This window comes from Mercenaria mercenaria, chromosome 11 (genome assembly GCF_021730395.1).
Source record: "Mercenaria mercenaria strain notata chromosome 11, MADL_Memer_1, whole genome shotgun sequence".
NCBI classification, from domain to species: Eukaryota; Metazoa; Mollusca; class Bivalvia; order Venerida; family Veneridae; genus Mercenaria; species Mercenaria mercenaria.
This window is the reverse complement of record NC_069371.1, coordinates 49,366,813-49,385,646: the sequence shown is the minus strand read 5'-3', so window position 1 is coordinate 49,385,646 and position 18,834 is coordinate 49,366,813. Positions and strand designations below refer to the sequence as shown.

The window sequence follows — 18,834 nt, the reverse complement described above, 5'->3', positions numbered from 1 at the left end:
CATGTTTAAACGACTGGTTTCCAATCTCATCCCTTGGATAACAATGACATATACATTATTTGTTACAACATAAAGATAGTTCGAGTACATAAATATCCCAAACGAAACGGCTTAGTGCATCACATCTGCATTTGGCAAATGCTACTTTTATAACAAAAACAATATTTTTGAAAATGATATAACATTTCAAATAAATATAAATACTGTAATACTTTATAAACTGTTCAAAGCGTTGACATTCTTGGTTTTTGAAGTTCCTCTATAAATACGATTAAATGTTAGGGCAGTTCCAGAATTAATTCTACGGGAGGGGCGGAAGACACATTTTGAAAAAACCCACCACCCGTATTTATTTTGTTTTCCCCCAACCCCACTACCCATGATTTTTAATTTTCCTCCAACCCCACTACCCATAATTATGAATTTTCCACTAACCCCCACCACCTATAATTATTAAATGTACAAAAATCGAAACATGGGGAGGTCTATTGTTATAACCGATGGCGGTAGTTTTTACCGTTTTCCCTTTCTACCGTATATCTCAAAAACGTTGAAGCATCACCAAAATGCTTCATTCCGCTTCGAAGATACGCCGTTAGAATAGAAAAATGTCTATACCCCACCTACTTGACTTATTATAAGCTCACCCGTAAAACATGTTCGTTTACCGTTGAAACAATCGTCATTACATGCCTGTTAGTGTTTAAACATTAACATCCTTTCTTTTTAAAAGTTAAACTCGTAGATATAATATTAAGAACTCGAATAAAAATATTTTAAGAGCCTATCACGGATGTACAGACACGATATTAATTCAAGGTCTTAAGCATAGCATGCATTTTCATTTGCTTGTAGAGCATTTTGTTTACAATAACATGGAAATTTTAACACAGTAACGGTTCTGGTGACACGAAAATATAACATCAATACGTAATTTTCTATAAACACGCGGTCATTACCGAAGGAGCATCATGGAAGGCACGTGCAGTTTTCCCGTCAAAATACAAAGAAGAAACGTCTGCTTCCGGTTCTATCAAGAAGGCCCGATATTTACGCATATTCATTTTTTATTATTATTCACGCTTCCATCTTAACGTTCACATCTGTAGGTGTGTTCAACCAAACATTAGGAAAATCTTCCGAACAATGTACGAAAATGTATACATCAATCTAGCAGTTTCTACTGAAATACGGTTTCGGAAGAATCATGTTGAGTCATTAAAACATACACGTATCATGCCTTTGGATATGATGTATGGAAATTTTGTCAACCGTTTTTAGAATAATGATTTCACGCAGTACATGTTTTAGTAAACTTGTTTTTAAAGGCACTGGCCTCCAAATCGTACGACAACAAAAAAGAAAAGTTTACTATATTTCTTAAGGTTTTAAAACTTAGTCACTGACAGATTATGTTATTGAAACACCTAAGAATTAGTTGTTTTTGCGGGTTTTTTTTTTCATTCAAAATATCGGTATAGTGTAGGTAAACTGCCTTCAAATTTATTTAACGACTGTTACGCGCATATTCCTCAGTGGTGTATTGGTCAGGACCACAGGGAAATTTTTATTGCCGCGGCGCCCGCCCGGTTTGATTCCCAACTCGAGCATGTTTTCTCTCTCTCCCTTTCTTGATTTGGCATTTTAAGACAGATTAGAAACAAAAATTCTTGTTCTAATGTTCAAAATATGACCAAACTTTCAACGAAAATTTGGAGGTCAGTGCCTTTAAATGGCTAAACGCGAAAGTTACAACTTGTGATCTTTTTGTCCAGATACTGTTTAACGTATAATGGAAATAATTAAGAATGGTAATGTTTAGGAAAAGATATGACATATTAAGCAAGTCACATTTATTTTACTTCCACGTAAAATAAGTTTCTTTTTTTTTTCTTTTTACGATGCTTGCTTCGCCATCAATACTTTCAAACTGCAAGAATATCACTTATTTGTGATAGGTCTGTCTATCATTTGCATTTATCTGGGGGCAAAATATATGATTGGAAACTAATAGAAGATAGGTTCACCTTGCAAATCAAATGAACACGTGGCTTTTGTTTTTTATCATGCTCAACATAAACTATGCAAGTATTTTAAAGAAATTGACGTTTATGATTTTTAGTTAGTGAATTAACGGAACAATTCGACAGAAAAATAGATATACCGCGCGTGGTTCAATTTCATGTTTGGCCACATATAACAGTAAAGAAAATGTTTGCGTAATACTGCAGTAAATATGACTGTGTGCGACGTTAGTGATTTCCCATACTTATAAACGAGAATTACTGTCGGGAATATTATGATGTTTGGTTTTCTTAGCGACTTATACATTTTCTGTAAAAAAAGGTTTCCGAATCGGCTAGTGCTTCACAAATATATTGAAATACCTGAGGCAAATATATCCTTAATATGGATGATGACAATAGGTTATTTACGTCGGCATCGGATAATGAAATCGGTACCATTGATTTATTAACATACGATTTTGTGCGAGCATGGAAAAAATCGACTGATTTTCGTGCAAAGAATTTTAAGTCAATTCACGCATGTTCTCGTTTCGGCCTGCCTCGATTTCATTTAGCTACATTCTATTTCTTTTCCCGGTATATGCGAAACATCCGTAAGTGGTGGCATAACAAACGTCACGTGCCAGTCAGAATACACGTGTGTGAATAAAGGCGGGAAAAATGGAAGTATCAATCAGTCTTCACGGATTTTATTGAAATCTACACAAGTGCGAGAGATAGTACATAATCGGTGACACGATTCTATTACGTTAGGAGGCCCGCCCGCTTAGCTCAGTAGGTAAGAGCGTTGGTCTACGGATCGCGGGGTCGCGAGTTCGATCCTCGGGCGGGGCGTATGTTCTCCGTGACTATTTGATAAACGACATTGTGTCTGAAATCATTAGTCCTCCACCTCTGATAATTCATGTGGGGAAGTTGGCAGTTACTTGCGGAGAACAGGTTTGTACTGGTACAGAACCCAGGAACACTGGTTAGGTTAACTGCCCGCCGTTACATGACTGAAATACTATTGAAAAACGGCGTTAAACCCAAAACAAACAAACAAAATTACGTTAGGAAATGCTGATTGACAAACTTTCGGCGATTAAGGACGCTGACTGCAAATTCAACAAGAACGAGACATGAAAATGAAATATTTAATGAACAGAAATAAAAAAGATCACATTTCTTAGCTCGGTGATGTCAAAATTGCGTTCCGTGTATCGCGTTCAGTAAAGAAGCGAATTGTAGTTGAAAAGGAAGGAAAATGTCCGTAAGTAATTAAGAGAGGTGATCAAACATCCCCCCCCACCCCAACCCCCATATTTTTAATATTTTTTACAATCAACCCACCACCCATAAAGACGATTTTTGTGAGGACAACCACCCATAATTATGATTTTCTGATGGACCCCACCACCCATAATTATGATTTTCTGATGGACCCCACCACCCGTCAATAAAAAATTCGGTTGCCGTCCGACACCCCCATACATTTAATTCTGGAATCGCCTTTAGGTTATAAATTGAATTGTACAACCATTAATAATGGCATTTGACACTGATAATTGTTTTAAACAAATGTCGATTATTAGTATAAGTATTATTGATAACGCAGCAGAGTTTTTTATGTTTAACAGAGTTAATTACATTTGATGAGGATTTTCTACATTTAAAGTTAATATCTAATGATCATATAGAATCAAAACATAACTGAATGTCCATGCAAAATATATTGCAAATTATTATTGGACATTTTCCAAATACCAATGCTTCAAACAAACTTCAATTAATTTTACATTCATAAAACAATATTCTGTCGGTTAGGGCATATTTCCTGAAAATTTTATTGATTTCATTTAATGCTTTCAAACAGTGTCGAAACACGGAGTAATTGGCAATAATGTTAAGTTATATATATATAAACTACAAATGCATCGTTATGTAAAGCTTTCTAACAGTATAATCATATAAAAATCCATTCGAGTTATAGCCACATCTGTTTGGAGCTTTAAGTGTGCAGTTACTTGGAAACATTTAACAGGAACACTAAAATTCCTTTATTAAAATTTCTTTCAGGTCTATCATACATTTCTTTCTGTAACTGTATTCCTGGAATCAAAAAAAATCCTAATCATGGTTTCCTTCAATTCAAAATAATTCTACTTAACAGTTTTTTTTCTAACTTAAGGTCCGCTACTAAAAATTGAAGACATGACAAACTCTCATATATCATTCTCTTTGAAGGCATGGGCATAACACGAGATTTCAAGCTATTTTCTTATTTTTTCAACTAAAATCTGAAATATCAAACATAAAGAGTCTCCGTAATTATGACAACAACTTAAAAATTATGTCATCTGTACTTACTAAGTGTCTAATTTTCTTTTCTAACTCCAGATGTCTTGTCTTTTTTAGATTTGCCTGGTGCTTTAGCGTCTTTCATCCATTCTGTTAAAATATTGAATTTATTTCATTTGCAACTGATACCTTAGTTTTCATGCTAATAACACACGGTTTATACAGAAAAAAATGGGATAAATGAGCTGGAGTTGTAAAAATGATCGAATATAACACTTTGCGCTTTGGTCAATGTAAATGGCTTGTTCTGGCCTATCTCTACAGGTCAATATTACTGCAGGACTTTTGCTTAAGAACAATTAAAATAACGAAAGCTTCCCAGTACCACAGCTTTAGCTTACTTTCTGTGCAATAAGCAAGTGATAAGCTGCAAGCCTGCTCATCTATCGCAATAAATCAAAAGAGTTACTGTCTAAATGAAAGTTGTTCGCTATCGACGATATGAGGAAACATAGGTAATATTCTATGTGTTTCGTATTGATTTGTTAGATATAACGTCACACCGACAAAAACAGCTGTTGTGGTTGGAGGAAGAACCTATGTGCCATCCGGGTATCATTTCAATGCAGTCTTACACTTGGATAGAACCATCGAGCTTCCGTAAACAAGATGAATGACCTTCCCACATGAAAGAATTCTACACACCATGTTTCAAACTACATTCCCATTACAAGTCATTTAAAGGAACATTTAAATCTAAATCTGGCTTGATCTTTGAAAATATCTGAAACACTTGAGGATGAAAATAATCTAAATCGAAAAAGATTCTTGTCTCAAGTGAGTATAATTGTATTTGTGTTGATTTATTTGGCACAGAAGTTTGTTTAGTGTAAGGCTTTATATATGTGCCTATATTGTTCAAAATAAGATCACAGTCACAGACCTGTCAGTCTCGTTTTTGTTAAACAGTAGCATGAATACGAGCCGCTGACTTTTACATTAAGCTAACTTTGTAATAAACAAACATCTATTTATTTGGTAACATTTAAAGGAAATGCTAGTTTGATCAAACAATGGGAATTATTATTTGCCATATATTGTGAAATAATGATCTCAAAAATACAGTATTACCGTCCTTTTCTAAATGTAGATATATAGATATACATTCATCAGGATCGTAGTTACACGCTCGTAGTAACGCTAACATATCATGCCGATCTCCCCATGTTGGCACTTCCTCCTAAAGAGAATATATAGAGGCTAATAAACGAGTCTTTGCATTTTGAATTTTTCAAACGAATAAAATAAAATAGTTAAATGCGAAGTTTTGTATAGTCAGTGTAAAAAGATGCAAATGTGCACATATCCAAATCCCTACCCTCATTACCTATTAGACGTACAAAGCCAAGTCGACCAAACTCTTCTATAATACTTGAAACAACGTCAACGTAAAAACGTTACAAATAATGTATTAGATTCTACACTAATGTAATACAAAAACAAATGACTTTATTTTACTCTCACGACGTCAGACATTTTATAAATTGTATTAAAACATTTATTATTCCAGGGCATTAATGTTTTAATTAGGAGTACATTGGAATTCTAGCTGATAATCAACCCTTTGATATATTAGCTGCATTTTTACAATCTCATTCAAAGATAAAAACAATTGTGCAACAACCACTACATTTTAGAAAAAGAGATTAATCTGTTATTTCTTCGCACTTAAATTTATTTCGTAAATAAAATCTGACTTACGTCTATTTGATCAACGAGACTTTTAACCATACTATGATGCATCTCCCAACCAATTGGCATACGAACCCAGGAACCAATATCTCTGTCAAAGTACATGTGCACATTATGTTTTTTCTGCAATAAAATTAAAAGTTACATTGTATCAAGCACAAATAGTTAAAGAAAATCAAAAAGCTAAATCATTTAAAATGGAATGTGCTGTATAGACCGTGTAGAACACAATTATATCATCAATAGATCCTAAATCAAAGGTATAGGATAAATACATTTTGGGAAATATTCAAATTAATACACAAAAATTTATAATCGACAATTTTATCTACTGTGCGCGCATATGTTTTTAGGGGTCTGGTGTCATTTCTTGGTTCTAGAAAGTGGGTCTTAATAATTCGATTCATAAATATTATGGGAAAAGCTGGGATGTGGGTCATAATGTAGGTCTTCCGTTTGAACTTTGCCGGGTATTAAACCAGATTCTGGAAAAGGGACTATGGCTGAAATATGTTTCGTGTTTGAAATTCGATTATATGTTATCAAAATAATATTGTTACTACCTAGCAAATCAGGGACTATCCCTTATCTTGATTAAATGAATACAGGATTTTAAAAGTCCGAGTCTTAATATTATTCAAGATAATAATAAAATGTTGTGTTCTTTTATATTAAATGCGACTGACAACAAGAGCTGTCTGATGACAGCGCGCTCGACTATTCGAAGAATTGATTGAAGAATGGGGTCAAAATATTTCCACAGATATTCAGACAAAAGAAATAAATAGATTAGACAAACAATGTTCCTGTATTTCTTTGATTTCGATAAGTCTTGCACTAAATGGCAATGTATGAACCCCTTTCAAAGTCCAAAAAGGGCCATAATTCAGTCAAAATAGTTATATACTCTTGCCTACAGATGGAAATCATAATGATAAACAAGTGTTCAAAGTTTAAAAGCCATATGTCAAATAGTTTTGACAAAACGTGGACTTGTATGAAAACAGAACCAATCTCGAAGTCCAGAAAGGGCCATAATTCAGCCAAAATAGATGACAGAGTTATGTACTCTTTCCTACAGACAGAGACTATTATACTAAACAAGTGATAAAAGTTTCAAAGCCATATGTCAAACACTTTACAAAAAATATGAACTGGTACGGAAAACTTAACCAAGATTTCTAAGTCAAAAGGGGCCATAATTCAGCCAAAATCCTTGATGGAGTTATGTACTCTTGCCTATAACTGGATATGGTGATGGTAAACAGGTGTTGAAAGTTTCAAACCTTTATCTCAAAAGACTTTGTCAAAATATGAACTGGTACGAAATATTAACCCAGATTTCTAAGTCAAAAAGGGCCATAATTCAGCCAAAATCCTTGATGGAGTTATGATTTCTTGCCTATAACTGGATATGGTGATGGTAAACAGGTGTTGAAAGTTTCAAAGCTTTATCTCAAAAGACTTTGTCAAAATATGAACTGGTACGAAATATTAACCCAGATTTCTAAGTCAAAAAGGGCCATAATTCAGCCAAAATCCTTGATGGAGTTATGTGCTCTTGCCTATAACTGGACATGGTGATGGTAAACAAGTGCTGAAAGTTTCAAAGCTTTATCTCAAAAGACTTTGTCAAAATATGAACTGGTACGAAAAACTTAACCAAGATTTCTAAGTCAAAAGGGGCCATAATTCAGCCAAAATCCTTGATGGAGTTATGTACTCTTGCCTATAACTGGCTATGGTGATGGTAAATAAGTGTTGAAAGTTTCAAAGCTTTATCTCAAAAGACTTTGTCAAAATGTGGACTGGTACGAAAAACTTAACCAAGGTGTGACGCCGACGCCGACGCCGACGCCGACGCCATGGTGAGTAGGATAGCTCTACTTATTCTTCGAATAGTCGAGCTAAAAATTAAATGAACATGGAACCGCTAAAAGGAGGCAAATAACATTTTCGTACAGCCGCAGTTTTACGTTTTTGTACTCTAGTTATAAATCTAACAAACACTGTAACTGCAAAAAGTACAAAATAATACTCGTGATCAACGCTAAGTCAAATAATAAGTAACTATTGTATTAATTATTATGTATTATATTTCAATCTTCTGAACCGTAATACATTGAACGTAATGTAACGAAGCATATTGTAGACTTTGTCTCATAATAGTAGATGACCTAGTATTGAATGTTTGTTTGTTCAATCTTTACCCTGCTAAATTTCTTAAATGCACTGGTCCATTACGCAATATGGGCAGTAGCATTTATCATTGGAAGGGTTGTTCACTGAAAATTTACTGACTGAATAGGCATAAGGTTAAGGACATAATAGCAGATGTCATCTTCCTACCGCTGGCAGTCGTGCTATAAAATTCGATGGCAATATGCCCATATCTTTGAATACCTTCTGGAAAATTGTCAATAAATCTAAAGCCCAAAACAATAAGAGTCAGCTAATGATCACAGCAAATTAATACTATGACATATACTATGACGTTTGATTGTCGTAGGTTCAATCATGCTTCAATTATTGATTGAAACTCATTTTCAATTTTGTGTTCACTGTAACCCATTCTGACAATCAGATAACCATGCCACCTATGTAACACGTTTGACTGTCGTAACCTTAACTCGTTTTCAACTATTGATTGAAAACTATTTTAATCTCACGGTCACTGTAATCTTGACCTTAGACATCTTGTTCCCCAAAAATATGGTTGTCGTTACAGCAGATAATCATGACGTCCACTGACATTTAAAAGTCCTATGCCTATACGTTCTCAAGTTATTGACCGCAAACCGTTATCAGCACAAGGTCACAATGACCTTGACTTTTGACCTAATGATGCAAAAATCAATGGTATTATCTACCGTCCGCATGCAATTTTATTTTTCGAATTTTGAAGGTCGTTGACCTAAGCATTCTTATGTTATTAAACGAAAACCATTTTTAATCTCAGTCAGCGTTTCGGTCATCTTTGACTTTCTGACCCAAAATCAGTTGGGATCATACACTTACCGCAATCAATTATCTGATAAAGTTTGACTACTGTAGATTCCATCTTTGTCCAGTTAGTAACTGGGAGTTTAGTGGGAATCAAATGTTCTACCTACAAGCCGACCGATGGTGTCACTGTGACCGAAATTAGCGAATCAATATACCTCCCTCTTCTTCGAAGGTATGGAGATGATGAACATTTCAACATTACGGTAAACACTGAAGAATCAGTAGCATTCACTGGTGCATTTGATCAGTTTATATCCATTGAGACAATTCATACTATTGGTATATTTTCACTTTGTTGCTGGGACCAGTACATGTATTTGTTTTCTTTTCTCAAATTTTCTTTATGTCCTTGGTTACTACAGATATTTTTCCGTTTCACAACTACTTGTTTGCATGATTAATATTATTATGTTATTTTTTTCTCTGTCAAAGATCATAAATGTTATATTTTATTTACACTACTTCATATTTTTTATTGAATAATTTAATATTCTGATAAATACTCACCCTATCAATAAGATCCACATCTATCTATTACACATTTTTTCCACGTTTTTATCACACTTATGTTAAATATTTCATTTATTTAATATGTGTACTTACATAAAAAATATAAGTAGGTATTCTGCCTTTTGACGGATGCATAAGAAAACCTTCTCTGTCATTACCACCACTTGTACCTTTCACACCTTGACCTGATCCCCCAGTTGCTTGCTCATTTATATTCTGTTTCTATAAGAAAAAAAATTAAAGTAGAAATGCGTCCACTGAATTAATAAAGATAAAACAGACAAGTGTAAAATTGAATTTTAGGGAAGTATTGACTTACGGAACGAAAATAGCAAATATGCATGCCCCTAATTTGAGAAAAATAAAAATAATGAAAATTGTTATATTCAACATTAATTCTTACGTTTCTTTTCAGAATTAGAGTACTTTATTTTCCCATATCTAAGGTCCTAACGACTATTGTTCATTTAGAACTAATTCTTATGCTTTTCCAATATTTCAAGACTTTATTGTTCCATATCTAAGGTTCATTTAAAGAACCTATTCACATAGAAACAAATATTCCAGACTCATTTTTAAAAAATAAATAAACATCAATACTAGAAAACTTACTGCATTTTCATTTTTAAGTATGGTGTTTGTCACCAACAAGCCTTCGTTGTACCAACGCTTAGGAAATGGCATCCATTCCTGAATGTGAGAACGTAACGGGCCATATAATTATAACAATAATAAAGAAAGTGAACATAGATCAGTATACCTATATCATGAGTATACATAATATCTGTATCCTTTACGTAGGAATCGTTTTACTTAGTTTAACATTTTCGTTTGGAACAAGTTTTATACTTTAGAATTCAAACTTATTCATGTGATGTCAAATGTTTTTCCAATATGTTTGGGAATGATGAGACAAGTAACACTAATCTTATCTAAAATGAATAGAAGTTCTAAAGACCGTTATTACTGAAGCTGCATCTTGGAAAAAAGTTAAAAAAAAGAATAGAAAAGAAAACACAGGCCTACCTACCTACATATTTTTTTTGGTCAAGTAGGGGGCCTCCGTGGCCGAGTGGTTAAGGTCGCTGACTTCAAATCACTTGTGATGTGGGTTCGAGCCTCACTCGGGGGGGCATTGAATTCTTCATGTGAGAAAGCCATCCAGCTGGCTTACGGAAGATCGGTGGTTCTACCCAGGTGCCCGCTCGTGATGAAATAATGCACGAAGGGGCACCTGGGGTCTTCCTCCGCCATCAAAGCTGGAAAGTCGCCATATGGCATATTATTGTGTCGGTGCGACGTTAAACTCAACAAAATAAATAGATAAGTTTGGTTTAGTAACGTTAATGAAGGTATTTTTCTGGCCTAATCATATGATAATAATTAATTCTTATTTCCAAATGTAAACATATTCCGTAAATGTTAGCTCATTAGCAATGTATACCAAATGAGCACTTGAAGGGACATACCTCCAGTATTGTGTTAAACGAAAATCACATCAATAATAATAGGTGAATTTGTAGCTATACACAGCATGCAAATCAAATCGACTGATAAAAACTTCCTGTCTGTGAAACTGCAAAATGTTCCGCTGCCACAAAATGTTTCATTAGTCACTATATAACCTTGATGTGAAATGAAAGAAAATTAGTCAGAGCTTATATCTTACTAAAAAGTATTAACTTTAACTATATTTTATTTGTATTCTGAATAAAGTATTATACCTTAGATCCCAAGTCATCTAGGTAGAACCTCATTCCACTCTGGTATATACATTGGAACTCTTTCCCGCTCCGATGATAGAATGTTTCAAATACGATATCGTCGTCTGTCTGTAATACACAGACATTAAAATGAAAGGGCAGATTTCCCGAAAACACAAAGCCCAGGAAACAAAGCCAGACCTATGCATTACAATGCAGGCCCGCAACAAAGAGAAACTGTAGTGGAAAGACACAGCAAACGGCTTGCTTAATAATTCAGCAACAAATACATTTTAATAGTATGCAAGATACAAAATAGAGATGCGGTAGGAAAAGAAGTGTGTGGATGTTTGGTTAAAGGGGAGAAACAAAGATGGATATTTAATAAGGAAAGTCCTGTTCCAAAACCGCAGTCTTCCTGGGTGTTACGATGGACGCGCACAAAATTAACACGCACACATGCAAATAGACAAAGCCAAACAAACAGATAAATAGGACAAACAAACAAACATACACACACAGAGGGTAAAGGCTCAGGGAAAGGCCGGTGGAAAAAAATCAACATTTAGGAGATCCACCCAGTATGTGGTAGGTACCAAACCTCACTCACAGTGAAAAGGAGAGGGGGAGGTAAAAGTGGGGTTTATTAGAATCATTAGCCAGTTTCCCAAAACTCAGAAAGTCGCAAAATTATTCTTGATGTCATAGTTATAAAAGCGCATTCAAAAAATATTGTTCACTATAAATATTGCGTGAAAATAACCGTATTTTGGTTAATCAAATTCTTACTTTACAAAAATGAAACCACACCCGGTGTTTGATGTGTTGTTCCTCTTAACTCTCTTTTATTATTAGTTCAAAAATGAAATATATATAAGAAATATTTGTTGGTAGAATGACAACGTTTTCACCTTAGGTTTCATATTACTGGTTTTATTAAAACAATTGCTTTTAAAAACACATATATAACACCTTGACACATTTATATGGAAAACAGAAGGAAAAAAGACGAAATGATGGCTTTATAAATCATGGCAGGAGTCAATAAAACTTAAACATAAAATGTATTTTAAAAATAGCATGTTAGATCTAATCAAATGCTTCTTATTTCATTATTTTTGTTAATTAGTAAAATATGTATATGCCCTTCTTATACATTACTTCTACATAGAACCACTATGGATTAACAGCTTGAGAATAGTCTTCGGTATGATAGATAATCTAAAATTTGTCAAATGTAATAATTATTCTTTACACAACGTGAGTTAAACAACTTTTCAAGAATCTGTGAGTTACAGAATTTGTTTAATTAATATAATGTTTGAAAAGGTCACATGTAAAGATTACAAAAATGTTAATCGAAATTTATAAATTGAAATTATACTTCCGCCTTCACATTTTCAGTGAAGGGTAAAAAAGATGTTTTATCTCAAGATAGAAACAGTTGACATGTCTCAATTTACATATTGATCGTTGTAACTTAACAGTTTACCATGTACTGTATCATTAACAAACTTTGAAACAGTTGGAAAAAACAATCCATATAAAAGCTAATATGTCTATTACTTCATTCATTTTGGAACCTCCTAAACATCAAGGTACACACAAATAATATTTGCCATACGTAAGAAATGAATGAGGAATAGAAAAGCACGAATTCGTCGCAGTGTTTATTCGTAAATAAAGGTTGCTCTTTAGGGATATGGTAGCATATTCAACATGAGGCCCGGACACTATACATCCGTTTATCCAGCTTTGCATTCCAGAGGTCTATCATGGTTACCTACAGTATTTCGGGGGCTTTGTAGATAATAGTCTTGAATGAAGAATGAAGTCTGTGTTTCGTAAATCTTTTGTTTAATATCACGGTACATAAGGTTCCGTCTCGCTATGAATACAGATTTCCTTGTTTATACTTCACATCAAACATAAATTTTGCTTAAATTTGGCAAAAATCAACTATTCCTTTTTTTGCATTTTCAAATTATTTAACAAGAGAGTCATGTTGCCTTAGAATGCTCACCTGAGTTTTACAGTTTGTTTGAACGAGGGTCGCGCAAGGAAAATATGTTTGAAATTATTTTGAAATTTGGCCAGGGTTTTGCAGATATTTTCCAGTATTTACACATTGGAAACACTATATACATATAAAACAAGAGTGCCAAGCTGTCACAAAATACGCCCGTCTTAATAATTAGTTACGATAATTCAAGGGACATAATCCATAGTGCCTGGGGCGATTTGGGTGTTATCGATCTTGTTCGAGATATGATGCCCGAAAACATTGTCACCAAGTCTGGTGAAGATCGGATGAAATCTGTTTGACTTAGAGGGCGGACAAGGCTAAAATGTAGTTTATCGAGTAATTAAAGGGCCATAATTCAAGTGCACCTGTGGTGATTTGGGTACTTATCGAACTTGGACGAGATATGATGCCAACAAACATAGACAGCAATTTTGGTGAAGATTGCATGAAAACTATTTGACTTAGAGAGCGGACAAGTCTAAATTGGCAGTTTTTCGAGTAATTCAAGGGCCATAATCCAAGATGAAATGAATGCATTTGGCAAGAAGCTACTTTGGTTCAACGCCATGAAAAAAGATGCCCTTTATAAAGCTACAGAGGGCAACATAAATCAGAGCTTAATGAAACAGAAGGTTATGAGAGTGATGAGGCACTAAAGTACGCAATCCTTAAGAGGAGATTCCTGTTTGATAAAATTCTTCGCACTTTCAATATACCTCAGTTGGATGAAGAAGACGACTTAGATTCGGAGGAAGATTCTGAGACAGGAGAAAAGCAGATTTAGAGAAGTGAAGCATGGAGCGATCAACTGTGTACAGCTAGGATATCATATTGTAACTGTTACTGTTTACACAAAAAGTGTACTTTCAATAATATTGGCTGACATATAAAGTTAAATTAAATGCAATGCACACTGAGATGATTACAACCGAAAGAAAAGAATGTGAAAATAATTGTTGGAAATAAAATATTTATCAATCAGAGTTGTTCGTGATTTTTTGTTCTCAAAATTAAGTTTAAACACTAAAACCTTTGAAATAGACTAGTTTTGGCATTTATGGAACCTCCGGAGTCCATTACACTGGTCTGCGACCTTTTCTGGTACACTCGCAGACTTTCAGGAATACGAACAGCAACGGCTAGTAACCCAGGAGCACTTGGTTCTAACACAAATTTAGTGTCTCGTGACCTTTTGTGATGACAATGTTGAGACAAATTATTGACTTGTTACTTTATCAAATATTATCTAGTACATTACACAAAATTAATCTACCATAGCGATCCAAATTTATTCTAAAACAAGCGACTGTTCCATAGCCTAGGAGTCCAAAATGTATTCCGTGACATTCCCCATAACAAACTTCTATTGTTTACTCTGTCATATCCTCGTTTGATTATGGGTAGATTACAAATACCTTGCCATATTTTTTGCAACCGAAATTTTAGCACAACATACAAAATTTCGGTCGAGAAAATGACATACAACATATAACAAGGCATCTTTCTCGATATCATATTCAATTTTGGCGCAAAATGACACTATCCGAACTGGGATCATCCACTATCACTATCATTATTAGCACACCTAACGTTTGTTCACGGTCAGATGTTCACTTCTCTTTTGACAAAAGCTATTTCCTATTGATTTAAACCGCACAGAACTTCCGTTAAATCCACAATCTATCATATATCAGTTTTTCACACAAAAATTTAGGTTTTGCAAAACGCGGAAGTGAACAGTCTCGTTTTGAAAATGTAAACAGGTTACATACTACCAAATTAGTTCCTTCTTTCAGATAAAATGTTATGTTAAGACCCCAATTTCAGTACTTTAGAGCATTTCAATGATAATTGTAGCTTGGAAATGTGTCTTATCAAAGGCAATAAACAAAAGATCCGCTTCTCCAGTGATTGGTGGAAACTTGCAAAAATTGAAATTGTTGAAAAGAATAACTCTTCATACAATGTCACATTGATCTCCCCTTAAGGTTATTTTCTACATACAATAAACTCGTATATGCAAATATTACCATGAGCAAAACATCGGCATGGGTTAAAAATATTGGTATGAGCATAAACATCGGTATGGGCAAAAATATCGGTATGGACAGAAATATCGGTATGAGCAAAAACATCGGTATGGGTAAAAATATCGGTATGGGCAGAAATATCGGGGGAGGGGGGGGGGGGCACCACCCATTTTACCCTACTAGAATACCTAATAATTATTTTTTTGGAAACTGTTAAAGCTGTAACAGGTCCTTTTCTAAGGCTACCTTTTAATTTCAATAATTTGACGGATTTCAAATCAGTCTATAAGTCATATTATTGGAGATTCACATTACATGACATTTTTTTATCATCTTCAACCAGTAACAATGATTTAATTTAAAAAAACCTTGTAACATAATACCTTCTTTCTTTTTGGTGACCTTGTCATTTCTGCTTTTCTGATCTGGCATAGAACCATTACTCTTCTGAGAATCTTGTTTAGTGCCAACAAACGGCGGAACCTTAAATCCAGCTCGCTTTAAGTTCCATTTAGGAGCGATGATACTGAGCAGCTGTTGGTCAGGTACAAATGCAATTTTCTCAATATTGCTTTCTACTTGTAGCTGGGCTATTGCATTTTCAGTGTCGAGAACCTTTGGCTTGCACTCAACTGAGTGAATAAACAGCGACCTTCCGCGGTAGATTTCTGCGTTTGTTTCCTTTCTAAAGTCTGCTAACTTTATTGAAAGTAGTTTGCAATCTTTCTCCAGCTTGGTCAGCAGGCTCTCATTTTCAGACTTTAAACGATTTAATTCATCTTCAGTCTTGTCCAAGTACTCATTAATGTCTGTTCTGAATTCTCTAAGTTCTTTAATTGCGAGTTCATGCATCGATTTTACTTCTCTCTTATCATCTTGAATTTTCTTCTCACTATCTTTGATTGCAGAAGTCATTTTCTCAAGTTTTCTGACCAGGTTTTTGAATTCATCGTTTTCTTTGAAATCTTCCGATAAGTCCTTTATAAATTCAGGATTACAAGCACCGTGCCCGCTTACCATACAGTCACCACACCCTACAATATCATGCTTACGGCAGTAATATTTAATCGCTTCTTTTCCATGCTGTTTACATTTCTCAAAATCCTCATCTCTGTCAGAGGACGCTGACGAATGGACCGCATTAACCAAAACATGATTTCTACATTGTCTCGCTTTAAGATGATGTTGGAAGCACGTGTTGCACATATATTCCTTACACTCGCGACATAAGCCATTCGCACTTGTCGTGACATGTATATCATGGCATGGGTCACAAAATTTACCCGTTACTGCAGTATCTACTTTTTTGTCTTTACTAGCTTTTTGACCAGAGACTTCCATAGCACTTTAACTGTTAGTAGCTATCTCAACAATCCCAAATGTCACATTAAGACGAATAAAACACTGGAAGGCGGAATGTATTGATGATTATCGATCACACACACACACACACACCCATTGATCAATGACACAGTAAATAACAAAGGCTGAATAAACTAGACAAAGAAGTTCTCAATATACTACAATAGCTGATAATTATACATTATATTATTTATTTTCATATATTAAGATCTAAATCGTAGTTAAATACGTACAACAGCCGAAAGGCGAATGAGAATATCGTATCCGCTATTGTCCGGTGCATAACTCCAATTGTGTTGAAATTATTCTGTTAAACTTCCACAGTGACAGATGCTAATGAGGGAACGTGTATTGTACATGAAAAGTCCAACTTGGTTACTGTTTGAATCGTCTTGTTTTATTTGATTAATTCATAAAATATTTATCTTCTGCATAATTACAACCTGTTGACGGGCGTCTGTTTAAACTTCATACAGTAACAGAGGGTATTAAGAAATAGTACAAGTACATGAACTTTAGAACTATAACTACACCCAGCTTATTTTCGGTACACTCTAATTTCCCTCTCCAGAGCATGGCTCTTAAATCTATAAATCTAAGATGTATGCCATTCAGGAATGTGCAGTGATAAAGAACTATATAACTTACCAAGCTTTGTGATGGCTCAATACTGCTATTTCGTTCCGGCGAGTTGGCGTGTTTGAAGTGTGGTTTTTGTCTTATTGGCGCTACATTAAAAACGCGCCAACACGCAAGAACAAAATGGCATAAATCAGCCACCATACATGATGCATTTTAATGAACACTTTATCTAATGTATTCATTGTGTTTTTATCCGAAGCCGAACTCCAATAGCTATCAAAGAAATATTACTTCGCAGAATGACAAAAGAAAGAAAAGGCAGTGTACAAGAGATATAACTTCACCTTACTTAGTTTTCAATAACCTCCCTTTATTCAATGTACTAATTCAGTGTTTAACTATTTAAGCGCTGATTGGAATTTATTCAAAGTGCAAACAAAAAGTGTGGACATGGGGTGAGGATGTGCAATATACAAGAACTATAATTTTACCTTGCTTACATTTTGAGATAGCTCCCTTTATCCAATTTACTCGTAACACGTAGAAAAAAACTTCCGATGTAGCTCATTGCAGAGCTAGAGCGGTCTTCTGCGCATGTCCTTTCCTTTCAAATTAGCTGCCTTCAGTAGACATACTTGAACGAGTGTGTTTAAACACTTTTAATGAACAGCAGCGTGTGTAAACCATTACTCATGTATTTAGATTGAAACCTTTGCATATGATTCACTGTTATGAAATATCTCTCCCTTTTTAACAGCTGTTTACATAAAACGATTGCTTTGGAGAAGGTAGGTTTGGGAGAGATGGGGAGAAGTGAGAGGTTGGCTGGACTTGTCTAATAAAGTATAGTGTTTGTTTAGTATAGTTTTACCCCTGCTGAAAGCGCCAGCCAAGTTGGTTTATGAGACACCTACATACACTGACCAGCATTACTTCCCGATCCCTATTGTTTAATGCCGGCCACCAGACAGGAAAGCAATTGGTATCCATTATTTTACTAACTACCCAGCCGTTGTCTCCCGCATCTGACAGATCTCGAACCTTCAACCTCCCGATTCCGGGACAAGTGCCTTATCCATTAGGTCAGCACAGCGCGGTAATATGTCTTCACATATTGTATTTGTTTTAATTTGTTATGAAACAGTGATACTCGTCATAAAATAAACAAATGTGTTTGTAAACATGGACAATTCAAAACTGAAGGGGATCCATACTCAAAAATAATGACCAAAATACAATATATATCGCATATCCGCATAGCCCTGACCGACCTATAAACCGGGCCAATCTATTTTATAAGTACAGCAACACCAAAGTCCCATTTAAACGAGGAGTACTACTCGCGCACGGTATTTGAAACGATAACACGTTTATGTTATTATTGAGAAAAAGAGTCGGTAGTGAAACCATTGTAGGGTTAACGCACGTTTTTTTTGTCTACGGGCTCGTGCACCAACATAGCCCGAGGTATTCTGCAGATGTTGTTTCACGAAACAAACGTGTGTTATCGCTATTCTTGCATAAAACACAACTAAAGTGCTGGAAATATCGAAAAA

The 18,834-nt window shown here is 34.8% G+C and overlaps 1 protein-coding gene across 1 annotated transcript; it reads right to left on the bottom strand.

The window, feature by feature from the left end:
• Positions 1-3,726: 3,726 nt before the first annotated feature.
• LOC128546580 (uncharacterized) lies at positions 3,727-11,503 on the bottom strand. Its single transcript, XM_053517413.1, has 7 exons — positions 11,300-11,503; positions 10,188-10,265; positions 9,669-9,797; positions 6,069-6,182; positions 5,439-5,547; positions 4,377-4,457; positions 3,727-4,118 (listed from the first exon to the last, which is right to left on the bottom strand). Exons 1-6 carry the CDS (start codon positions 11,330-11,332, stop codon positions 4,384-4,386), a joined length of 537 nt encoding a protein of 178 aa, XP_053373388.1. The 5' UTR covers positions 11,333-11,503; the 3' UTR covers positions 3,727-4,118; positions 4,377-4,383.
• Positions 11,504-18,834: the final 7,331 nt, after the last annotated feature.